The sequence below is a fragment of the Harmonia axyridis genome, chromosome 3 (genome assembly GCF_914767665.1).
Source record: "Harmonia axyridis chromosome 3, icHarAxyr1.1, whole genome shotgun sequence".
In the NCBI taxonomy this organism is placed as follows: domain Eukaryota; kingdom Metazoa; phylum Arthropoda; class Insecta; order Coleoptera; family Coccinellidae; genus Harmonia; species Harmonia axyridis.
In genome coordinates, this window is record NC_059503.1 from 42,205,031 (window position 1) to 42,232,663 (window position 27,633).

Consider the following 27,633-nt stretch of genomic DNA (forward strand, 5'->3'; position numbering starts at 1 on the left):
TTTTTGCAATTTATTCTTGGTTATTATTTAATGATTTCAACTAGATGATCTAAATAATTATGAGGAATTTACACTGAGGTGATAACATGTCACGATATCATTGAAATAACTACTTACAAAAAAAAGCTCTTAGTCAAAGCTACCTTTCCTTCCCTATGTTTCAATATGTCGATATTGACGAGTGAATACCATATTTACCATAGAACCGATAGTATTTTACCTCTAATTTTGATAGGCTGTATCTAGGTTGATACTAGTTTTAGGAAAAAGGTTGAGATTACAAAATTATAGATAATTTAATGCTCTACAACTTTGAAAATGGACGTTTTGGTCGAAAACTGCTTAGTGTAGAAGTAATGTGCCAAAAACTGAAAAAAGTCCGAAATTGTTGAGGTTCTTGTGGTTCCTAAAGTTAGCACAGGGTCCTCTTGTAAGATAACTCAACCCCGAACAACTTGTCGAAGTTTCATTAAGTTCGAATTTTTTTCCAGCAGACACCACTTTTCTAGCTTTGTCTACTGGAGTACTAGAAAAAATTGATAAATAAGATTCAACAAAAAAAAAACACCTTATATACTCGTATCACAATTCCTTGAATTTGACAGGATATTCGAATGAAGGAAAAAAGGTAAAGGTAGCAAGGTATCTCTCCAACTTCCGCATGCAATAAATCTAGTCCAACCCGAATATTCAGACAACACTGTAACCAAAATTTAAAAAAAAATCAAATTTCATTCGGTATTTAATAATTAATTCGATTCTATTGAATATTTTGGGTCAAAAAAATTGGAACACAACGAAATGCAAAGGTCTTTGTTCGAGGGAATCTGCAATTATTTCAATTAGTTGTATCACCACTGAAAACTACTACTATATTTTTTGAGTATTAAAATCACATGGGGAAGTTTCTCCTTCATTCGAATATTCTGAAAAATTCAAGAAATTTTGATATGTATAGCAAAATTTCTTGAATTTGTTATTCCTATTTTCTACTTTCACCTAATTGGGAGACTTTTCTACCTTCTGATCTCACTTTTTTCTTTTATTTATTTCTTTGAATGAGGTATTTCCTCTTATCTGCCTTTTCTTTCTGGGATTTGTATTATCATTCTTAATTTCCTATTCTCATGCTCTTTTAGCGTCTCTATTGTCTTCTTTAGTGGTTTGTCAACTATTTCCTGAATAGTTTCAATTTTAAATTCTTCTCTGATTTGTTGGTTGTTTATATACCATAGGGCGCAAACCGATGTTCTGATTACTGTATTTAGTGTACGTAACTGATCTTAATTTCCTATTCTCATGCTCTTTTAGCGTCTCTATTGTCTTCTTTAGTGGTTTGTCAACTATTTCCTGAATAGTTTCAATTTTAAATTCTTCTCTGATTTGTTGGTTGTTTATATACCATAGGGCGCAAACCGATGTTCTGATTACTGTATTTAGTGTACGTAACTGATCTTTCTTATTGTCTTTCGTATTATACCTAGAGTTACTCCTGCACACGTAATGCTTGTTATTAGCACTCTTTTTATTATTTTCAGCTTGTTTTCTAAGGAAAGTTTATTTTTTGGGTTGAGTATCAGGTACAGTCTTCCGTGCAATTGCTTTGCTTTTTTCCTGTTTTCTTCAAGCTGTTTGCTAATTCATTTTAGAGTTACTCCTAGGATTTTACTTCCTTTTTCCATTCTATCGTCTGATTTTCTATTTTGACATTTCCTGCTTTCTCTTTCCTTACTATTGTTCCTTCAAAGTAGATTGCAACTTCAACTACTTCATTGGTTTATTTCTATTATTTTTATCTCCTGGAGTATACGGCACTGACTGCCGTTTACGGTCGACACTGCATCCTCTGCTTCTCCCAATAATTTATAAACCGCTGGCATCTCTCTATAGAATGGACTTGATCTTTCTAGCGAGCTCTAGAAGCGTCCGGTATGGTATATCCAAAGTCACTTGAAGGAAGCCAGAATATTAATTATACAAGGGTTGTCCAAATTTTCAGAAATTCCTTTGGAGCCAGTGAAATTGTTGACTAGCAATACTCTTAAATGAACCCAGGTATTTAGCAAATCGCCTTGGAAACAAGAAAGTTTCGATTGGGTGTTTCCCATTGGCTGAATAGTCCATGTTCCACTTCAGGGGCGTTTTTGGTTACACTCATTGGCTGCATCTATGATTCCTCAATTACTTTCTAATGATTCGCATAGACCAGTGCGGTCCATAGAAGTATTAATGAAATGCATTTTTCCTCAGTTTTAGTTCGTTTAATGTCGTATGGCAAAATTCTATGGGTCGTGTAAATAAGATGAATATTTTGCGATCAAATATATTTTTCCATTTACTTTCAAAGTCGGTAATGGTACAAATTTTTCACTACATTTTCAGATTTTATCAATTTAATTATTAGTTTGAGTAATCATATAAAATAGACATATATGACCTTAGACCCTCTAATGCGCAACGTCAAAATAGCAGCTACGTAGCCAGATCGGAAAATCAACCAAGTATTTTATAGGTAATATGTCTTTGATTGAACAACTCATGTTGTGATGAACCTATAAAATCAGTGAATTTCTCATAGGTACGGCGTATTGATAAATGGATATACCCTTTGCGACGTGGTAAAATCGTTTTGGTGCTTCGCCTCCTGCCATATCGTGATAATTTCCATAGTAACATCTTGGACGAGTTTTTGGCTTGAGACCTTTTTTTACTGATGAAATGATATACTTGACAGAGTTGAAGGTCAGGTTGTTGGAACAAAAACCACCTCTCAGATCATTGTCGACATGTTTCGATTTTATTCTGAAATCTTCTTCAGGCCTCTAAAATAAATTATAAGATTTTTTAAAACACTTATAAATAAACTGTTGGAATATGCAATGGGACATCACATTTTGAATAAAAAATCACATAAATACAATAATAAGAACATGTGTCGAATACACTGCATTCTTTTGATTTATTAAAATATTGGCACACCAAAAAGTTTTGAAGAAACGCTCACTACATGAAACGATCTCAATAAAACAAGAAAAATCCAGGAGAACAGACATTGAAGGTTTAAATACGGCCTATTACTATATCATCAACAAAATAAAAGAAAAAATAACTTGAACCAATTATTCAAATTGAATGTCAATGTCATTTGTGTAGATATAAACAGTAGTCATTATTTACTTATAACATATAGTCCATTCAGGAATTATTGACATCCCGGGTAGCTGTGAAAAATCGAAATTAAGTTGGTACTGACAGTAATATTTTGAATTGCAGATTTAGGGTTGGCATTGGAAATGTAATTGACAGGAGGTTAGATTTCAGTTTGTTTGTGTTACTGGTTTTGATCGAAGAAATTTTGAAACTAAAAAGTTGTATTAATTTCAAACACACATTGATTAGTTCATTTGAGTATTTCTCACAGTACGGTTTGGAAAAAGAAGAAGGCAAGTCATGGATTATTAGTGAAAGGAAACCTGAGCAATATTATTTCACTTTCCAAGAATCACTGAATAATTTGATTGTTACCAAAAGCAACCAAAATATCAGTCCGGATAAAATTTGACCAAAAAGCATCTGGATTTTAATCGATCAATTTGTTCCAATTTTGAAAGTTACAATACAACTGAGATGTAAAAATTCTTCATATACTAAATGGATTCTTTGAATCACATTTCTGTCTTATTATGATATAACTCCCATTCACTAAGCTACACTATGTAAATTTATCAACCAGTTTAGACACCACAGTTGAAATGATCCATAAGAGTTATATGATAAGAATTTTGCAAGCCAGTGTCCACCCAGAATGCAGCAATTTTTGAAGAGCCTTTGGTGAAAAAAATTTCAATAATTTTATGATCTTCAATGGGATCTTTCATGAGCGACTCTTAAATGAATAGATATATCTTCATTGGAATTCCTTGAAATGAGATAGCGTTTCACTATATTTTTACTTTATATAATCTGAATTCCAATTTATCAAATCATGACTGTCTGCGTCCCTTCGTAATAATCGTAATTTCGAAAATTTAGGATTTTTCAGATACAAAAATAATGAAAATAATTTAAACTGGTTATTTCTATGATGAACCACAGCTATTTTTAGTGATATTTTTGTTACCAGAAATAAAGCCGCGACTAGACGTTCAAGGCCTACTTCGATGTCAATAATTCCTGAATCGACTATATGTATGATCAGAGCGGTTTTTCCCGATTTATCAGTTCTTTTGTTGAATTCTAATTTGTTGGTATCCAAAAGTATTATTTATTTCATATCTTTCATGGTTCTGACTAAGATGCATGGAAAACCTGATGTATGCATTGATTCGATTTTGTTTCAGACTTTTTGAGAGATCCACCTGTTGCTTTGGTGCTCAGCTTAACCAGAGTTCTGTAAGGTGGCGCTCTTCAGAATTTTTCGAATTCCCGCTATTTGCCTGGTGTCGTTTAAAAAGGAAATACTGGTTTTAGACACTGCAAACATTCACAATAAATTACAATTCAGTTCATATCGGATTTTTAATGAGATGAATGGAATATAATGACAGACCATAGAATATAAAATATTATTGTTCTATACTTAAAGTTCACGATAAGAACGTAGAAATGGCGGGGGGGTTACTGAGGGTAATTACACGGTGTTCTTAAATTGGAGATATGAATGAAAATGACAGATTTCCGGATCATTTTTAGAAAAAAAGTCCTATAACATGAGTCCCCAAACATTTTGTTTTGAGATACATTTGTTAAAGTTTAAGTTTTTTTCTCGTATAATCTTCCTTTCAGAAGATATTTAATTTGAATTCGCCATAGATATTCCAGTTTAAAGTTTTCACCATGTGATATGCTAATTTTGAATGCAAATCTACAGGGTGATATTTTTTCTGGAAGGAAGCCTGCTTCCTTCCTCCAAAACTATATTTTGGTGAATGGCTGTTAATTTAGAAAAATGTAGAAAAAAACTCTGGTCCAGTACAACACTTTTTGGTTTGTTATAGTTTTGTCGTATCTGCTATTGATTTCGAGAAAAAATTGCTAGTAAGCTTTAATGAATGAATTAATTTTAAGTTTTGGTATTTATATTTACCCAATCTGAAGCGAAGATCAATAAATATTTGATAAACTGATATAAGCATCACATAAAGTACGACATACTGGAAACAACCTGTATATTGAAAGCAAAGCGTTTGTGGGTTCATATTCATGAATCTTTTTTTCTCAAAATTATCCAAGTAATATATATATATATATATATATATATATATATATTTGAACTTTGTGTTTCCGGTTCTAATATTTTGTCGTGTTCGACGTTTCGGCTCCGATTTTGGAGCCATTATCAAGAACCGTTGACTTTACGCCGAGGTCTCAATCTGCCTACTACCCAGGTATCATCAACAATAGTATTCTCGTAGGTGTGGTTATCTTCCGTCCTTCGAGGCAGTGTTGCCGAAAGTATAAACTCAAGATCGGTATAAATGACTGCGCAAAATCGGTGTATTTGGGGAGGAAATCGGTGTAAGGAAGATTTTACCAAGAATATCAATTTATTAAAATAAAATATAAACAAAAAAATATTCAATTAACTGAAAATACATTTTCTTGTAACCAAAAATAACATCAAGTGAAAAAATTAATAAAATACAATATTTTCATTAAAAAATAAAAACATAAATTTTCCCCATAATTGGGTATTCATGAGTTTGTCGATCCATACCAATATGATTTTGACATAGTTGAGGTCATTTCTTGACCAATGTCAAAATAAAAACAGTTAGGTCCTGTTGTTTTTATCAATCTTTTTGGGTGCAACAAACCGGTGATTGTTTCGGTTGACTGTCTGTTGCGTTGAGTCGTTTTCATATGGTCAATGGCAGAAAATATTCTCCACGTTTGCCGATGAATGGGGTAATGTGAACATATTAAACACGAATTTAGTTACAGTGGGAAAAGTGGGAGTGCCATTACCATTCTTAATATGAGCCACTTCTTCCCAAAATAATATTATAACGTATTATTTCCGTATTCCGCAGGGTTCTCCATTCTGTATCACAGTTTTGGAAATCTGTGTCGCCTATTAAACCGCGAAACAATCTGCACACTGGAATTACAGAGGCAGTTTTGCCTTCCTTAACATTCCTTGCTTCGGAAATATTAAAGTCCTTAATAATATTGTTTTTTAATGGGAATCTTTGTTGACAGGCCTCTAGATAGAAATCCAAGCACCTGACAAAAAATTTAATTTTTTTCTTTTATTCGTTGCCACTGAGAAGAGAATTGGTAACAGCGGCACCATAATAAATTTTGAATCTTATATTTATGTATCTAAACCGAGCAAGATGTGCTCATCTAATCTCTTGTCTATGCATCTAATTATACAAAATATTTAATTTTTCGGTAAAAGATTCAATTTCGACATAATATCTATGAAATTGAAAAAACGGTATACATTTATCCCCTTTCGGTACATCGGGAGATCAGTTTCCAAATCGGTATAAATACCGATAAATCGGTGTTTTCGGCAACACTGCTTCGAGGCAACACTGCGAGAGGTCCTGTATTTATAGTCGAAGTGGTGACCCACGTGATGGAGGTTGCGCAGGAACCGGTTGCGCAGCTGTTAGGCAACTTCCAGTCATTGATCGAGTTGTTGTCGATCGATTTGTTGTCGATCGAGTTGTTGTCGATCGTGCAGGAACCGGTTGTGTTGCTGTTACGTGACTTCGAGTCATCGATCGGGTTGTTACTGTTACTGTCTTACTATCCATTCCTTATACTATGGTATTACTGTGGTATATAAATTTGAACTTATCCAAGGATATTAACTTTCGTTACTGAGCAACGGTAGGTAATTCGACGAATTTGATAGTATTTCTTGAAACGATTTGTATCACCCAAAATGTGGGCTTCTTCAGAGGCTGGACGATACGTACATTCAAATTACTTATACTAATACAAAATAAAATTACTTTAAATGAATTCAATAAAAATTAGGAATATTGGAACTTCACTCAGTGTCAAAAAAGCTTCTTTAATCAAATTAATTAAATTATTTGTCTAATATTAGTGGAAGAACTATTGTTCTTATAAAGTATATACAATTTCTGATTGAAGTATTCCGCAATCAGAAATTGCATATACTATGTTTTGTCTTGGATTGTCAAAGTGTCATTTTTCTGTTAAAGTGGTTGTGTTCGTCTGCGTTCAATTTTTTGTTTATGTATATGTTGCGGTCGTTATTATATTGTCCTTGGACCCACTATTCAATACAAATATCATGTGTGAACCCAATATTATTTAAATCAGTTAAAATCCGTTGATTTTTGAGCGTTAACAAAGTGTTTTATCATTTTGTCATTATCCCGTTCTTTGCGCCCGCCGTGAACACTCAAATGGACAGACCGAGAATATTGGAATTTTCGGGTCTCGAATACCGAGGTTTAGTTCGTAATTGATAATAATCCTACTAGGAATTCGTAAATGAATAAAACCATTCGGAATTTCGTTTTCCTGATAATACCAGAGCACCAATACACGAATTTATATTTAAAATATCAATTTTAAACTTCATGCAGAATGACATATTGATCGCGTAACTAGAACCACAGAAAATTTAAGACAAAAATGAAAAAAAAATATTTCCCCTTCACAACATACTAGGTTGAAATTAACTTTGTATATGTAAAATATCTCTCCATTAAGGTATAAACAGACCGACGCGCGACTGTGGGAGCGAGACGAAAACGAAACTTTTGCGGGATGGAAATCAACGGCGGGATATGAAGGAGTGCTTACCGGTACGAATAGAACGCATGCGAATTGCGAGATGTCTGCGAATTAATTTCGATTCGCAGCGTGCAGTGTTTTCCCGCAGTTCGCACAGTTTTGTCCTATTTTTATCGCGTTGGTGTGTATGCTATGCAATCTGCCCGCTGCCGTATCAAACGCATCGCTCTCGTTCCCGCTCCCGCAGTCTGCGTCAATCTGTTTATACCTTTTATCTTCAAGGACGCAATAGATACATGAATGAACAAACGCTAAAAATGCCGTGACACCAAGTCAGTGCTTTTCTCAATTTTGTTTCGGAATAATCGAAGAATAATATGAATGAATTTAATTATCATAACAATTAACAGTGATGTTGCTTATACACACGATCATTTAAATACAGGGTGTCCCGGGAAGAATGCGACAAACGGATACCATGAATGGAGCGGGCATCATGGAGGACTCATATCAAAAGGTTTCAATCGCCTTCGTTTGGGATATACAGGGTGATGTTCATCGAATGAGTAAAATTTCACAGTTCAATAGCTCTTAAGTAATCGACGGAATAATTTCAAATTTTAAAGTTTTGTCACCCTTTACTATATCCTTCCTTCAATATTTCTGAAATCGAGTAAATCAGATCCGGACTAGGAAAATTTTAGATTTTTCCTATCTCCGTGAATATTGGATCACCCTGTACGCAAACATTATGATTTTTTTCCGTTTTCGCATTCACAAAGAATTCATTCATAATAAAAATTCTAAATATCTGCTTGGCACTGTCATACAGGATGAACAATAAACATTCACTTATGAGTGGAATCTTTTTAGTTTCAATAACTCTTCAACTAATCCACCGAATAATTTCAATATTTGAAGTTTTGCCACGCTTTACTATCGCCTTTCTTCAATATTTCTAAAATGGAATAAATCAGATCCGGACTAGGAAAAATTTGGACTTTTTCTATTTTCGCGAATATTGGATCACCTTGTACGTTAATATCGTGATTTTTTTTATTTTCGCAACCACAAAGAATTAATTGATAATACAAATTCTAAATGTCTGCATGGCACCGTCATAAAGGTTGATCAATAAACATTTCCTTATGAGATAAATTTCATAGTTCAAGATGTCTTGAATTTATCTGTAGAATTATTTCGAAAATTGCATTTTTTCAAGCCTTTACGAATGGCTCACCTGATTTTCTCTCGAATTATTTAAGAAAACTTTTGATCCACAAACTGGATAAAGAATAGAACATAAACAGCAACGATCTATGTTCGCATTATTTTATTTTCATCGCCTCGTAGTCCGAACATGAATGAAAATTGGACGTCAGACAGACACCAATATCAGTTTTAGTCTATCTAGTAGTAATGGTAATAGGACCCCCTTCAAAAGTGTCCAATTTTTTGGCCCAACCTCTAAAAGAATCGATTAATATCATTTACTTTTCAGCGGGCCGTCCAATTGTAAAAGCCAACGTAGGCTATCAAAATACTGCTCCCGAACAATTCTTTAACGTTCATCAACAACAGTTGTTGTTCAACCAGCAACAATGTCGACAACAGCAGCCTGTTTCTGGAGGGCAGTTCAACCAACATCAGAAATCGTCTCAACAAAATACAGCAGGTATGCTTTCATTTAATTTTCTATTCTAGATAGTTGAATTATCGCTTAAATTCTCTATAGGGGTTTCCTTTCTCTGTAAAATATTTATCCCTCTTTTTCTCCGGTTTCTCTCCTAATTTCATTGAGGTCTTCGATATGTGCGATTTATTTATTCATTAACACATTTATTAGATGATTTTTGATACTTCGGTTAGGATTTCAGATATACCTATAAGAAATCATCTTATAAAGGCGTCAACTAGTTAATCGCACACTTATATGTACCCAAGCGATGATATACGTTGCCAACCCAACGGGGGCGTAAAATTTCTTATATCCAAATTTAACATCTTCGTTGATATCGAAGTATGTATTTTGAAATGACCAACTTGACTGGTGGAAATCGTTATTGTTTTGTAGTCATATAATAAGGCAGCATACTGTTTTATCTACTCAATTGAAAATCATTTATCTGTATGTCTTTTGGAATACATCGGGTCTATATCTACTTTTTGCAAATTATAAAAAGATTCACTTGGTGGAAGAGGAAAGAGTTACTATTTCTCTTTACTGAATAATTTCTTAACTTAATTCACTTCATATAACTCTTGAGAATATTTGCGTGATGTAGTTTATATGTTAAGTTGTAGAATTAGTTTTTTGGTTTTCTTTCTATATGAAGTGGATCATCTGTTGTTTCTTCCTCATGATCAATTTCAAATAACGTTTTAGTCTAAACAGAATACAGAAGTAAAAACTTGGTCTAAAGCTTCTCTATGAAAATTAGTACTTATCAATCACACGATGAAATTTATAGATTATATCAAACCTTTAAATATAATTCGTAATCATTTAAGCTAATTTCAGACAAAATATTTTCACAAGCCAAATCACAATTCGACAATTTACTCATTATCAAAAATTTTGTTGTGAAAATCATATTTCCTAAAGTCATTAAAGATTTCCAGAGTAGGTTTTGAGTCTAATATTCTTTGGAGAATAATGCCATGCCTATTCTATGCCTGTTGATTTTCTCATGTAATTTGCACAGCTTTGGGGAATTAAGTTATACAGATGGTCCCTTATTCTGGGTGTACTCATACAGTGTTGAGGTAAAACATCTTAGGACAATCAATGCGGAAAGGAAGTTGGGGTCAAATATCAATTGCTTTCGTATCTGTCAGCTGTAACTTCTATGATTTCATTAGATTTTAATGAAATTTGGCTTGGTTTGTAGATCGTTCAATACGGATTTCAGCTTTTCTCGCTTAGTGTACTCTTTTCGATAGTTTACTTTTTGTTCGCATTTCTCTTCAGTGCATTAATATTTATAACCCAAGATATTATTATCAACACTGTATGTATTCAATATTTGTTCGTGAAGAATATGGGTATATGTCTAATAATGTTGAATCTCTCAGGCGTTTCCTCTTTGGGTTATATCAGTCAGTATTCTAACCAGTCTAACCAGCAACCCCAACAGTTTCCACAGCTGACACAGCAGCAATTGCGCGCGCAGCATCAACAGGCACTTCCGGTATCGACCAACACCCAGCCAGCACAACAACAACAGCCAACTCAACAGCAAAGTTGCCAGAATTTTCCCCAACAGTCACATCAAAACACGGCTTGGCAGCAGTTCCTCAGTGCTGCAGCAATCAAGCAAAGTAAGCTCAAAGACGAAAATGTTGTTGGTAAGGGTAGAAATCTTTAAATCGGATGGCAAGAACCTTTCGCAGATAATGGAAGTCATTCCTACGAGTTTCAAGATCCTGGATATTAGCATCATCCAAATTCAAAATTATCAATTATATATGTACATCTTAAGAAAAAAAAACTATTTTGGAAGAGGTTTGAGCAAGTTCTTATTTGGTAAACAAATTTGAAGCTCATAAATACAAATTCCTTTTTTACGGACACGGAACTGACACTGGCTTTCCCTATAAGAGCACGTTCACATTATAAGCGCTCAACGCTCGTTGAATGAGCGCTGTTCACATGGTGCGCGCTTGCCAAGCGCTGAACGCGCATTGCCGCAACCGTCGTATTCAGTTTGAATTCTACATTTTGGTTTGAATCTTGATTCAGTATCAGATTGAGGTGAAAATTGAACTTTTTTAAGTTTTGATAGGTAATTATGTAGATCGAACAGTTTATATTATTCATCAATTAAAACTGAAGAACTGGCTTTTTACTGAGTCGTATTTGAAAAACAATAGAAAACATGTATTTCAGTAAGAAAACATTCATTTTTTGACAATAGTACTAGTTACATAGTAGCATATCTTTCAAGACAGAGCAATACTAGCATCTGTTGGCTACTTCGTCGACTCTAAGAACGTGCTCAACAGTGATAGATACCTTAAACAAAGAAATAATAATATTTCTTTGTATCGTAGTGTTCAACTACTGAACTAATACCTAATAGGTGGTGGAAAAAACCCCTGGATCCCAAGGGAAGTCAATGATTTTTTTCAAAGTTTATTCACATCGCTAATAATAATCTACATTCCAAATATGGTTATGCTCCGAAGCGTACATTCTGAGGTACGAATTTTCGAAGTTTAAGGGTTGATAAAACTACTCCTGGATCCCAAGGGAAGTCGCTGATTTTTTCACAGTTTATTCACATCGCTAATAGTAATCTACATGCCAAATATGTTTATGCTCCGACGCGTACTTCCGCGTACGAATTTTTCAAGTTAGACAGATGATAATTTGAATAAAAACGTTGCTAAAATCAATATTTCCTCCAACGGATACACCGGATACTTTACGGAACCCACTTCCTAAATTTATATCCGATATAGTGAATATTTCCATGAAAAAAATAGCTTTTTTTTTGCCGCACGCCACTGGTCACCGCTTTCGGGCGTTTCCGTCAAACAGTCTGTTGGAAACGGTTTGCTAAGTTCAGACCGGTTTATTTTCAAACGGACGCAAAATTACATCGAATGTTGAAAAATAATTTGTCTACTATTTATGCATTAAAAAAAAATGTTTTTTCATTCCATTTCAAAATATCAAAAATAAATATAACACAAGGACAATATTGTAAAATCTGTGGTATATTCTACTAAAATACACACTCGGAATCAGCCATGTCAGTTCAAATTATTCTCAAACGAGCACAAAAATGCACCAAAATGGAGGACATTTTGTGCAGTTCATGTAGTTTGTTTACCGTTAATTTTGTATTTTTTGGTTTTAATTAGTGGCTCCTTTCATCATGATGTACAAAATTGCATGAACAAGCATTGAATCGATAATAAGATCGATTCAATACTAGTTCAAGTAAATGAAAAGAATCATTTTTTCATTTATTTCAGTAAAATATTCGAGCATTCGATTTTGAATTATTATGAACATAAAATTCGCCAATTTTTCTTCTTTTAATAACAAGTAGGTGTATCTTTCCTGGTAACTACAACAATGGTTTGATGTGAAGTTATGAAAAAGGAATGTTTTTAATAATAGTAAGTAATTTTAAAATAACAAAGAAATCGTTAGTTTCAATAATTCATTACCAAAATTGACTTATAACCACTTGATTATATCCAATTTCTCGAAAACTTCACTTCAAAGTTGAAAATTTGTGCAGCAAATTTGTCTGCACGGAAATTTTAATGATACGACTTCGTTCAATTTTTTTACTTTATATTTAAGAATTTCAGGATACAATCGTTTTATAATATTTTGTTAATCGGGGCCTGGATTTTCCTTGTCATCGGTAGATTTAAGCTTTAAGTAAGAATGATCTATGCCAAATATGATGAAAATATACCGGATAGTTAGAGTTAATTATTGTCTTTTTTGGATGACTGAATTTGAATTGAAAGTCTCTTATTTTCCGTTTTATTTTTTTTTTTTTTTCTGGAAAAGTTTAATCAATTTTTCCTGCTCTTCTGACCTTTCGACCTTTTGTTTCATTGTCGCATTGGTAGCGCAAAATTGTTGAGTCATTCTTCCAAGTATAGCTGCTAGGTTGTCATAGTTTTCAATCGATTTTTTCGTATCTTCTGGTTGCTGTATGTTTTCCTTTTCGTTCCCTGTGGTTTTTATTCTCTCCTCCTTTCTTTTTGGCTTCCATATTTTTTCTTTTTTCCATATTTTAGTCCAAGCATTCTCTTTAGGTAGTGGAGCATATTTATATTTGGGTTGTGATTGTTTAGATTATTCGGGTTTTGCACATCTTATATATGGCGATAGATGGTCGCCTCCACAGTTTGCACATTTCGGTTGTGTTGTCGTTGGTTTTGGACATTCCGCTGTCCTGTGTCTTTCTCCGCACTTCACGCTTCTATAGGCTGCATGGCAGAATATTTGGGAATGTCCTTACAAATTACCATCGGATTACTTCCGACCCTATCCTTAGTCTCTTGTATTGAAATTTCGCAGAATTCTTTTAGTTTTGTAAATATTTCCTTAGATGCTTTGCCTACTTTGACAAGCACGAGAGGGACGGGATGTCCTTTCTTACCTTTCATTCTCGTGATCTTCGTTATTGGTAGCCCTGATCAGCTAAGTCCTTCTTTATTTCTTCCTCTGTGGATTCTAAAAGTACACCACGAAGGACAACTTTAAGCTCACTTTTCAAACCAAAAGAATTCTTCATCGTGTTCTCTAGAGATTTTATACAGTGCCTTCACATCCTCGCTCTTGGGTTCAATTTGTACCCCTTGGGTAACTAGTTACACTTTCTTACATTTTACCTTTTTTTTTATAATCTTTTTATTGACGTGATTCCATCTATTTTAATTCCTCAAAATCAATTGTGCGATTTTTTCACGGCGATTGGTTCAGGCTATATTACATGAGTGTGAGATTGCGGACCATGATGTGAAGCCAATAAGGCTTGGAAAGTTTGACCCCACAAGAGAAAAAAAGCTCTCGTCCGATAAGGATTCGTCTGTCATTATCCGAATGTGTTCCCGTCATTCTCCGTAAGTTTAAAAAGCTCAAATCCAGTGGTAAGTTCAAGCAGCTGTCGCTCTCTCCTGATAGGACACCACAGCAAGTGTCCGTTTATAAAAGTGTCAAAATAGAGCTGGAACGACGCTTGAGTGCCGGTGAGATGAAATCTGCGAATAAAGTACTTCAATGGGGTACCGACAGTAATTCAATCTAGTTCGGAAAACTAGTTTATACCAACAGGTTTGATATGGATGATATGGCTATCGGATTTGGTTCTTCGTTGTGTGTTTCGTTGTACTATCAGAATGCTAGAAGACTCAACACTAAGTTGCCACAGTTTTTTAAATCAGTATGTGATTACAATTATGATATCATTTGTGTGAGCGAGACATGGCTTGGTGAGTCTGTTTTTAATGGGGAAGTTGTACCGTCGGGTTATACCCTAATTCGTTGTGACAGACGGTTTCATGATGTTAGTAGATCTCGCGGTGGTGGTGTTTTCGTTGCATTTTCTGATTGCATTAGCTACAGGGTTCTGGATAATATGTTCTTGAGTAATTTAGTTCCTCTTATAGATGCACCAAACCTTTTCCCTTCATTATTTGTCTTGTATACATTCCACCTGATGTACCTGCTTTTCAGCTTGAAATCTTTACGTCTGCCCTAGAACAGAGTTTTTTTAATAAAACAGTTTTAATGTTGGGGATTTTAATATTCCTAATTTTGGTGACGGTTCCTCGAGCTGTCCAAGAGCAGTGGAGCTACGCGATTTCTGCAATCTCCTCGGATTTAGTCAGCATAATTCAGTGTTGAATAATAATAATAGAATCTTGGATTTAGTATTTGCTTGTGATGATGATATCGATGTCTTTGTTGGTCGCTCTGATCTGCCATTCGTTCGTGAAGATCCATACCACCCTGCTCTAAGTATAATGCTTAAGAAGTCCCACAAACGTCAGGCAAATTTTCCAATAGCGAATAATGTATTCTATAACTTTAAGAGAGTGAACATAGAAAGCTTAATTTCATCTATTGATGATTTCAATTGGGACGAACTGAGGTGTTCTGATCATGTCGATGATGCGCTGGAAATGATTGAAAATCATGTTCCAAAGAAAAAATTAATACACTCCTGTCAATAATCGTTTTCCTGTGTGGTTTACTGCGTCCATCAACATCCACTTTAAAAATTTTTATCGTTCAAAATGGCTGCGGACTCGAAATCAAAATTGTCGTGGACAGTTTGTACGACTGAGAGCATTGATCAAGTCTGTGATTTCTTCGGCTTATGATGATTATGTCACATCCATCATGGAGAAGATGAAGTTGGATCCGAAAATTTTCTGGAAATTTATCAACCATAAGAAGAATTGCTCTAGAATACCAGGAGTGATGAATGTCGATGATATTCTCATGATGATCCTCAGGAAGTTGTTAATATTTTTGCTGAACATTTTTCCGAATTGAATGTTGAAGCTTCATATGAACCGGAGAATATTCGATACACCTCTGCTGATCAGTATCCTCCTGTAATTGTACCTGAAATCTCTGAAGATGAAATAAAGTCAATTATGTCCAATTTTCACAACAAAACAACATCTGGAGATGACGGTATCCCATCGTTCTTCTTAAGAAATTACAGTGCTGTTCTTGCTAAACCGTTGACTATCATTATCAACTTCAGTCTGAAGAATTGTATTTTCCTTTTCAATGGAAGAGAGCACGTGTAGTTCCGATTTTCAAGAAGGGGAATAATGCACATGTCCATAACTATAGGCCTATATCTGTCCTGTCAAATTTTGCGAAGGTGTACGAGGAGGTGTTATACCAAGACATATATTTAAGTGTTCATTCATATTTGTCCACACAACAGCACGTATTTATTCGAGGAAGATCTACCGTAACTAACCTAGCAACAATTTCACAATACATCACGGAGTGCTTGGACGAGGGTGGTCAAGTTGATGTTATCTACACTGACCTATCTAGAGCGTTTGATACTGTTGACCACAATATTCTGCTGAGGAAATTAACATCACTGGGTTTCAGTCCAGCATATGTGAGGCTGCTACAATCGTATCTCAGGAGAAGAATAAATTATGTTTTTTACAATGGCTTCAAATCGTTTGAATATGTTCTTTCATGTGGCGTTCCCCAGGGATCAAATTTGGGGTCATTGTTGTTTGTTATATACATCAATGATCTTCTCACCTCACTTAGATGTCCAGCATTGGCTTTCGCAGACGATTTTAGCTCTACTTGAGAATCCGTGATGTGACTGATTTGCTGTTTCTCCAGTCGTGCTTGGAATATGTTCATGGTTGGTGCTTATGTAACAGGCTTGTGTTGAATATGGACAAATGTTTCAAGGTCATATAGATCAGCGTCGTGCGTCAGCTAGTCGAGCTTTAGGCTTTGTTTTTAGATGCAGCAGTGAGTTCGGGGATTGGTCGATATTGAGGAATCTCTATTTCGCACTGGTTGTCAGTAACTTGGAGTATGCTCACTTGGTGTGGTTCCCTATTTATGACTGTCATCTGTCGCGATTGGGGCGTATTCATAGGAGATTTTTTAAATACGTGTTTTTCAAGAGAACAGGGCGGTATCCTGAGCGTGGTGCCGACCTTCTTGATGTTATGGAGGAGTTGAGGATATCCTCGTTACTTGATAGACATGAAGAACAATGTGCCAGGTTTGCCCATGGATTGTTAGCCAACAGGATAGATTCACCATATCTTCTGTCCAAGATATCTTTTAATGAACCGAGACTAGGGGCGAGGTCGACACCAGTTTTCTATTTGCCTACGGCTCAGACTAATATTTCTGAACGATCTCCAGTTAACCGTATTTGTAAAAGTGCTGATAATCTAAGAATTAATGTTTTTGGTTGAGTTTCGTGAAGTGAATTTTCAGTGGCTGATGCATCATGTTGATGTGTTGAATTATTTTTGTGTATTGTGCACTGTATTGTATATCATTTTTACCCTGTAATTGCGATATTTCTGTTGGGTAATAAAGAAATGTTATTATCATTATTATTATTATACTGGAGTACCTACCTAGAAGAAAAAACCTGTCCTACCAAATGAGATAAAATCATGCAGGACTCCTGCGTGCCATTTCTATTCATATAAAAAAGCGGTAGAATACATTTTATGAATCCAGGAAAAAATCAGCGTGGTGATGAAAAGGAGGGAGTAACAGAAAGTATGAAACATACTTCCGAAATATATTCTCGTCAATTGATGGTAAATGTGGATATTTCTGAATGAATGCTAGACAAGTTCTCGAAACAATTTTGTTGCATTCGCTGTTGATATGGAATAGATCCAGTATTTCATTAATGTATGTACATTTGTTGAATAAACTCGATTTATTATCCCCGACATTTGCCTATACGCGTAGGATTTCTCCTCGCCGTCGGCTTCTCACTCCTCGCTAAGAGGAACATTCACTCAATCCCAGATGTTTAAAATATCGGTCCTTGTGGTCCCCCTGGATCTCGTCGAACTTCTGCTCCTCTTACACGTGATCCTTGGACCTGTCCTTCACTTCCTAGGAATTTTCTCACTGTCCTTGCAGTACCTAAAAGCACAGCTTTTTGCATTATATTACATATATTCTCACTAAGTCCTAGTTGCTTGATATTTCTCTTGAGATTTTTGGGTACTATTCCTGTTGTTGAGATGATAATTGGAATAGTTCTCGTTGATATCATTCCCCACTGGCGCTTTATCTGAAATTCGAGGTCCCTATATTTTGAAATTTTTTCGACCTCTTTTTGATGTTGATGAGTATTGCTGCCTTTTGATATTTATCAACTAGCAATATATCTGGCCTATTGTGAGGGACTGTTTTATCAGTCAAAACTGTACGATCCCAGTACAGTTTATAGCGCTCGTTTTCCAGGATGGTTTCCGGTCGGTACTTGTAGTATGGCACTTTTTCAGAATGAATTAGTGTTAATTTAGTTGCCATTTCTTGGTGTAGTATCTTTCCTACTGCATCGTGTCTCTCTTTATATTCATTTCCTGCAAACATTTGGCATCCTCCCGTGGTTATTTGGATTGTCTCATTCGTTGGGCACCCATAACGGCATCGATCGTCAGTAATAGTTCGATATTTTATGATATGCTTGCAGTAATTTCTTGTTGAGATCACTTGATTTTGGATGGCTAAAAGAAATCCTTCCGTTTCTGGATACATCGCACCTGACGTGAGCCAATAGTTCGACGCTTCAATGTCGACATGATCCTGGTTCACCTCGTTGAAATGTCGTCCATGTAGAGGCTTTTCTCTCCATCTTTGCAGTTTTTCTTGGATTGTATGACAATTGCTCCTTGTGCAGTTGTAAAGGTGTTGATTCGTCTGCTTCACACAGTACTTTGTAGATCTCTGACGTACCTGATTTGTCTTTGAAGTACCTCTACTTTTCGGATGGTGCTTGTGTGCTTTCGTCATCAAGGTTCTCATTTTGTTTGCTGGTTTTCTATATCTGTTTTGCTCCATGGAATGATACCGAAAGAGTATGTAAGAATGGAACATGCATATGAATTGATAGCTCTCGTCATTTTCTTGCTGCTGAGGTTTGTTTTTAAAATTTTGTTGATTCTCCTAATGAACTCAGTTGTTAAGTCTTCCTTCATTCTTTGATGGTTTATTCGTCGGTTTTGTTTCATTCCTAGGTATTTATAAAGATCGTCCGATTTCATTGCTTCTATCTCCTGTCCATTGGAGAGAGCTATCGGTTCATCTTGGATTTTTCCACGCACTACGCTAATAGTACGACACTTGTCCAATCCGAATTTCATCCCCACGTCTTTCGAAAAATTTTCCACCAGTTTGACCATAATTTGCAAGTAGTTTTTGTTGCCTGTTATAAGTTTAAGGTCATCCATGTATAGCAAATGATTGAGTGCAATAGGATTTTTATTTCCTTTGACATTGAAACCTTTTTCAGTAGCATTCAGTTGTTTAGAAAGGGGGTTTAAAAAGGGGGTTCAGCGCCAAGCAGAACCATAAGGGACTCACTGAATCTCCTTGGAAAATTCCCTTTTTTATTGGAATCTCTTTAGTAGTTATGTTCGCCGTAGAGAGTTCGATATTCGTTCTCCAGTTGCACATTGCATACCTCAGAAAGTTTATTGTAATTGGATCGATCTTGTATATTTCCAAAATTTTTGTCAGCCACCCATGTGGAATAGAGTCGGAGGCCTTCTTATAATCAAAATATGTCATAAAAAGATTTCTGTGTTTTTTGAAGGCTTGGTTGCATATGATGGAATCTATTATCAGCAGTTCCTTCGATCCTAGTGCATTCTTGGAACATCCTTTCTGCTGTACTGTCATTATATTATTTGTCTCGCAATGTTTGTAGATACGAGATGCTATACATGATGTGATGATTTTATATATTGTTGGTTGACATGTAATTGGTCTGTATTTTGATGGATCCGCTGTGTGTTGCAGATCCTTCGGTAGGAGGTAAGTGGTCCCTGTTGTTAAAAATTTTGGCATTTCCGTTGGATTACTTATAACACCATTTATGGTTTCAACTAGCCTGCCGTGTATACACCAAAATTTTTTCAACCAAAAGTTGTGGATTCCATCTGGGCCAGGTGATTTCCAATTGTGTGTGTTTTTCAATATTTCATGGAATTCTTCTATAGAAACTGCGTTATGCGGCATATGTTCTATTGTCTCACAGGATTACTCTTCACTTCTTATCCAATCAGTCTGGGAGTTGTAGGGGGTTGGTGTAGCCAGTTGATCTGTCCAAAAATTCTCAATATCCTCTACGGTTGGATAACTTCCTGGTGTTGCTGACATATTATTGTTTAACATTCTATAAAATTTTCTTTCGGAGTTTTCAAAAATCATATTATCCTATTTCCTTCTATAGCTCTCATTGTATCTTCTGAGTCTTTCGGAGTAAACACTTAGTTTTTGTTTCAGTGTGTCTAAAATTTGTTGTGCATTTTCATTGTTTGTATCATACGTTGTATGTTGCCGGTGACGATCCATCATTATATTCACCATTTTTTTGTAATTTTATAGACGGCGAACCTTTTGCAAATTGGGTGAGCCTCCCAATATCTTGGCGGATGCTATGAACTTTGTCTTCTAGCCTTTTACGCCAATGTGGTTTATTTTGTTGTTTTTCTCTGGCTGGTTGCTGACTTTTAGGTTTTGGCTTCACACCTAGCACTGTTGCTATTCAAAATGCTGCACAGTATATGATGTGGTGTAATGATTCAAGATCATGGTAGTCAGAAAGATACTTGGGTATAATCTCCTTGTTGGTCATGACCAGAAGATGAGATAGTTTCTTGGATGTCCTCAATCTTGGCAGAATCGGTCGTCTCAATGGATCTGTGCCTTCAAAATCTATAACGCATCTATTCATTGTGGCAGATAATCGCTCCAGTAGTTCTCTTTGGTCTTCTTCTGGATTTTCGACGGGTGCAGCATATATATTCTGTCGTTGAGCATCACTTCTTGTTATCACACCTGCGTTGTTTTGTTCCTCATAATTCATTTGTGCATTGATGTTGTGTTGGTTTTCAGCACAATCGTAGTTTTCTTCAATTGTCGTTTCGTTGTTAGTGATGTTCCTATTCTGTAGCCTCAGTTGGACTCACATCGGGTACAAGTTTATTTCTCAATATGACCCGGTATTGGTCGGCTACTCTTTGCTCAGAAACTTGGAGTTCGGGATAGTTTCTGTTGAATTCTGCAAATAATTTTTGCCGGTGGCCTATTTTATCCTCTTCCATATTAGTCACTTCATAATATATGCGCATGATCGTTTCATTTATCGAACTTGTCCATTTCATGCGTCTTCTTGGTAGACCTGCTTGGGTGAGTGCTGGTTGGGGATCCTGCGCAGCACCTTCAGCGGTCGGAGAAACTCGTGTTATTCTTCTCCTAGAATGTTGAGATTGTGAAGGCGTAGCATTTTGTTCGACAGACGCCGTCTCCTTAGCACTCTGTCACCGACGTCCCGCATACTGTCATGTCCAGGGCCGGCTCCAGACGCGCCCTGACGAACCTCAGGCAGCGGCTCTATATTCCTATTCCTCAAATTCACCATCATTCATGGGTTCCTCCGTGTCGTGGGGGAGACGGCCTTTGATCGCTTTTTACGATCCGCAGAACAACGGTGGGATATTTCTTGAGCTGCTTTCCACACGGCTTCGTCCGTTACCCTGGACAGGGACCCTTCGACAGGTCAGGGAGCTCCTGGAATCTGCGGTGGGCAGGAGTCGATTCAACTCTCCTGATAGGTGAATCGCTAGGGATTCACCTACCGCTACCCTTATTATTATTATCATTATTATTTGAATAACGAGGATTCATATCGTGAAATCTACTAGCTTCAATGATGAGTACACCTGTCACTTTGAAATAATTGCTCATTTTAATTTCTATGATCATAGAATACTGATTTGAAACGCACAGATAGAATGAAATTGACTCTACGTATAACATAAATTCATAAAATCTCGAATAACTCTTGAATTATTGATTTTGAGAGCATAATCATGTTTGGACACTACCCTTATTTTGTACCGCAGAATCCAACGAAATCACAAAAAAATAGGGTTCTAATTTGAAAATCGAAAGTTATGATCAAATTTTGTTCACAATTTTTGGCACAATATTTGAAACACCCTGTGATGATGTTTTTCAAATTCAAGATATGCACGATATTCCAACAGCATTCTTGTTTGAGAATGTGAATTGAGTATACGCATAGGATATTCACAGTAAAAATAATTCACGTAATTGTGACTAAGGAAATTCTCTATTTTTTACGGTTTTTTCTTAATATTTTGAAAACTATGAAGACTAATGCAAAAATTTTAGCAAAGAGTAATTGGGAACGGAAATCTTGATAATATACAGGGTGAGTCTTTGACTTGTACATATATTTTAACCCAAGATTCCTGAGGTCAAAAGAAACACTTTTTTCCTTTACCATTTTTTCTGATTCGGCCCGGTTAAAAAGATACAGGCTGTTGAAAATCGTTAAAAAAATGTGATTTTCAGCTATATCTCGTGAATGGTTCTATCGAAGGAAATGATTTTTGAAATATAGCTTTTTTTTTATGTGATACATCTTATCCGAACACAAGATTCCATACACATTCTTCTGTTTCTTTATTATGAACATTACATCCCATAAAAATACCAGAAATTCGAAGAAACCAACTCTTAAGAGTAATTTGAACATTCATTGAAGAATATTTGGCTAATTTGAAAAATAAAAGTATTCTTCATGTTTTCTCGTACAAAGCGCCGTTTTCGAATAACTTGATCTTAAAAAAAAAATTATCTGTGAAATTCAAAAAATTGGGTACTTTGGCTGAATGCAACTCTGTTCTGTTGTGGAAAAAAAAACCACAGAAATGAATATTTACTATGATGTCATGTCTCAGATTTTAGAATTGAAGTACTAGCCAACTTAGTTTGAAAATGAAGTTATTTGAATAAGCTCACCTCAACTCCTCGATTTGATAACAAATTACTGAGCTTTGGCACAGCATTGATAATAAGAAGATACTTCACTAAAATCAACATTCTTTTTGAAAAGTCCAGATTATTCATAAAACCCATGTTTAAAAAAGTTTTCACAAAATAGTCCCATTATAATGACAACAATCAATATCCCACTAAAGACTGCTGCTATCGAACAATACTGTATTCTTCTTTGGCTCATTCAAACTCACATCGAAACATACCACTAGGACTAGGTACATACTAGACAAATTTTCATGTGATTGAGATTGAATACTTTTATTCTTTTGCTATTCCATAAATTCATCCTAAGAGCATATGATTGACATACTTCCAAAAGGGCCATAATTGTTTTAACGTGAAAACAAATTAGGTGAGTTGAAAGAAACTGGATATTCTATTGTGGATATTTAAATTGAATACTTCTCATTTATTTTCAATGCCAAAATCAAGATGAATTAAGTAGTAAAGTTGGCTATAATGTAGGTACACATTAAGAACAAATTTGATTACAAGTGGAGTCTAACATTTTCCATTGATTACAGAGCCAGAATATTTTACATATTTCCATATTTTCATACTGATGGCTTCAAAAATATTGATGCATTTCAATATTTTTATGAGATAGTTGGAACAAATCAAATGCTTCATTTCATAACAAATATCTTATAACAATAACAGTGTAAACTGTAAATGAAAATTTTAGGTTAGAACATAGATTATTCGAACCGAACTGCTGTGTTTATATTTGGCATCACTCGAAATTTGTAAGTCAAACTTAAAACCACAGATTACTATAGTCTGTGTTAGAACTTTCACAGATCAATATTATTTATTTGAGATTTTAAGGTTAAATGGCAATTCTTGTAAACAAAACGATATCATATAAATGAAATATAATCAATGAATGGATATGAATTATGAGTATCAGAGCTAATATGGGTAGTAGCGAGCTCAATTCGTTATAATTATCGAAAATGAAATAGAAATCAAGAGAAGAATATTTAATCTTTAGCGTCAACGAATTTGGAATAACTCATTTATTTTATTATAAACACTACTTTGTTCAACAAATGGAATGTTAAACGTGAGTTTATGATGGTTTTTCTAATTTAGTAGCTTATTTCCAAGGTTCAAAAGGTATATCTTATGCTTGAGAAAACTTCAGTGTTCCGGTTTTCAGGGGTGAATTAGCTCATTTTGAAAATTTAAAATGGCTATATTTTTTTAACAGGGCCGAATCGGAAAAAATGGTAAATGAAAAAAGTATTTCTTTTGACCTCAGGAACCTTCGGTTAAAATATATGTACAAGTCAAAGACTCACCCTGTATAAGACATAAAATGAAAAAAAAGTTTTTTTTGAGAATTTTTTTTTTAATTCTTGTATAACCGGAAGTGCCGAAACTTCGAAAATATTTTAGCTGAATAGAGCATCATGAACAATGTCATATTCCGAATTTTCAGATTTCAAATCTGCCCCGTTCTTCAGAAACGTCTAATAGGCCGTCGAACTTGAAACACCCTGTATGATTCGAATACTAGTTTGTTTGAGTAATATAACAATGAGGAATGAAAACTGTCAAAATTTTATTAATGAACCAAATAGAAATTATGAAAGATCATGAGATCTGAATAAAAATTAATACTAAGTATAACTAGTAGCATTCCTAATATCTTCAATTTTCCTGCCTTGAGGTTTCTCAACAGTCTACTGTGGTACACTCCCATTAACCTCCTTAAAACATCTTTAATTTTACCTACAGTGCTTGTTGAGAAATTAGCATGTATTCGGTTTAAGTATGTTAACATGTTCTTGTACTGTACTGTTAATTATGGCTCATAAAACTGTAGCGATTCAAGTGAAGAATTCGATCATAGATTTCAAAACTAGGTTTTTTTTATTACGATTTGATATTCTGAGATTACTAATATAATTATTTGATTATCAGGTAGTCGTAACAACAGTGTTCGCAAAGAAGACGATAGTTCCAGCACTACGGCCAATAAAAGCAGCAGTAGTTCCACTAACCAGCTATCCCGTTGGTTCTCGTCTGATCTATTGGAGAGAGCTCGAGTCGGTGAGCTACCTAGTACAGTGGGCTTGGCCGAGCATGCTATCAGTCTCGAGGAAATTGAGAGACAATCAGCGCCCCCTATTCATAACTAATGTACCTGGCTTTTTACGCTGATTGGTGAGTCTGTCATTTTTGTATGCTCTCTCCAGTACTTTGTGTTCGATTCCAATAAATGAAGCGATTATTTGTAATTCTGTGTTTTATTGATATTTTGTTACTTTCTGTATCTGCGAAAATTTTCTCTGCGATCTGCGATTATTTTAGGGTAGTTGTATACAATGCAATCGTACATCGTGTGTGTCAATTTTAAAGAGTCAATTCTAAACCTCCAATAATAAAACATCGATTTTGAAAGCTTAACCTAGTGAAAACCTATTGCTGAATCACCTTTCAATATAGAATTACAGATTATCATTTAGTATGAATTTAAAGAATGAAAAAAAAATTACTGCCAAGTTACGGAATACCTACATATTGGTTTGATAGGTTGAGTTCAACGAGAGATGTGCTCAGGTGTATTACTGGACTCCACTTTTTCTCACACTGAATATTCAAGTTTTTTTTTCCTTATGAAATTATTTGTACTAAGTTAGTACTACTAACCTAAAACTGCGAGAATAAAGTCAATTATTACACAGGCCAACACACATTTTGGTGCCTGCGATTTTTTAACTGTTCCTGAGTAATTTTTGGATGCAGAATGTGAAAAAGTTCTCAGATTTTGTCTATCAGATCTAGTTTTTGAGATTTTTTTAAAAATTGTGTATATAATTTACGTTATAACTGTTATAATATATAATATTACTATTGACAGTTAAAAAAAAACAAAGACACATGGATTTAAGTATTTATTGCAAAAACTCAATTTACATAATTACATTAGTCACTAATCACATAAAAATTTTCTTTTATACGATTTTCTAGAATGGAGTTTACTAGGGCAGTCTCGCTGAAGGCTCCAGCAGTAGTCCGCCATCATGTGGCTATCCCATCGTCCTTGATAACGATCTTCCATAGTTTTAATATCCTGGTGGTATCTTTCCCCCTGTTCTTCACTACAATCAACTAAGTTTTCTGGAAAACGATCTAGGTGGCTGTGGAGGTAGTGAACTTTTATACTCATGTTACAGCCGAGAATATTAAAATTTGAAAGCATAGTTTCCACTAATTCTACGTAATTCTCTGCTCTATGATTGCCAAGAAAATTTTGTACTACTTGAACAAATGAACTCCAAGCGTTAGATACAGTCTCGTTCATTGATGTGGTGAATTGTGGATCTTTAACAAGTTGCCTTATTTGAGGACCATCAAATATACCAGCTTTTAGTTTTTCCGTGCTAATGCCAGGAAATTTACGTGACAAATACCCAAAACAATTTCCATCTCGATTTAAGGCCTTCACAAGTTGCTTCATTGGGCCTAGCTTGATATGCAAGGGCGGAAGTAAGATTTTTCCTCTTGAAACCAAAGGTTCGTTGATCACGTTTTGTATTCCTTGAATCATGACATCTCTTGAAGGCCAATTTTTGTTCACCCAGTGCTCATTTTTAGCACTGCTGTCCCAAAGGCACAAAAAACAAGGATATTTTGTATAACCACTCTGCTGTCTAAGGAGGAAGTTAACCATTTTTAAATCAACACAAAATGACCACTGATGTTCTTCGTATTTAATTTTTCTCAAAACTAATGCTATTGTTTCATATTCTTCCTTCATGGTAGTAGAATGACCAATAGGAATTGAGCCATATTTGTTACCGTTATGTAAAAGAACACATTTTAAACTACGTTTTGAACTGTCAATAAAAAGGCGCCAATCATCTGGAGTGTATTCAGGCAAACCCATTTTTTCTAAGAGCCCTTTTATATTGTTACAGAATACCAAGTCATTTTCCTGATTGAAAAAAGGCAGCAGATCCTTATCTCTTTTACGATAAAATGTAATATTAGTACCTCGACAAAGTAGATTTTTTTCTTTTAATCTGGATGCAAGTAATTCAGCGGATTCCTTTGAGAGATTCAGGTCTCTTATAAGATCGTTTAGTTCTTCTTGATTGAAACACTGCGGAGTTGCTAAATCTGCTTCAAAATCGCTGTCGTTTTCTGATTGAATTCTTTTAACTTCGTCAGACATTGATGTTTCTGTATCATCTTCTGTCAGTTCGGGTAGACTGCTGAATGATGGAACGGGTATTTCTTCCGAATGCACTACAGGCCTTCTTGCAGAATCTAGATCAGGATAAGTCCATTTGTGTCTATTGTTTCTATTTATGCCTTTAATATTAACGAGACAAAAATAGCAGTCGTCATGATGGTTCCGCGGTTCTCTCCAAACCATTGGTACACCAAACTTTAGGCACTTCCTCTTGCCAGTTGTCCACTGTCGCAAATGTTCAACACATGTTTTACATATGAAATGTGGGGCCCAAGATTTATCTTGATCTCCTAAATGAACGCCAAAATAGGCGAAATAAGCTCTTTTCACAAAGTCAGAAATCGTTTTTCTGCTCTCTTTCAAAGTGTATTCACCACACACATAACAAAAAACATCGGGATGATTTACACAGGTACGTCTGCTTGTGGATGCCATTGTTTCAGTTTAGTGTCTTGATACTACAAAACGACCAAAATTTACACAAAATGATAGCACAACTTTACTTGGGAAAACTCAGTAATATACTAAATCAAGTACAGCCAAGCAGGTATAGAAGGATCGGGTCATAGGCAATTACAGGTATAAAAGTAAT

General features: G+C 35.1%; 1 protein-coding gene across 18 annotated transcripts in view; it reads left to right on the plus strand.

Annotated features, from left to right (window-relative positions):
- LOC123676324 (eukaryotic translation initiation factor 4E transporter-like) overlaps positions 1-27,633 on the plus strand; it is a 209,863-nt gene that overhangs the window by 142,233 nt on the left and 39,997 nt on the right. For 9 of the 18 annotated variants that reach the window (XM_045612154.1, XM_045612155.1, XM_045612153.1 and 6 more), the window contains 3 exons: positions 9,227-9,400; positions 10,801-11,046; positions 24,764-25,006. In XM_045612154.1, the coding sequence (XP_045468110.1) occupies positions 9,227-9,400; positions 10,801-11,046; positions 24,764-24,981 (638 nt within the window). In that variant the 3' untranslated portion in view covers positions 24,982-25,006. Of the gene's footprint in view, positions 1-9,226; positions 9,401-10,800; positions 11,047-24,763; positions 25,007-27,633 lie in introns of those variants that run through there. The other 9 variants (XM_045612168.1, XM_045612158.1, XM_045612162.1 and 6 more) reach the window with 3 other exon arrangements.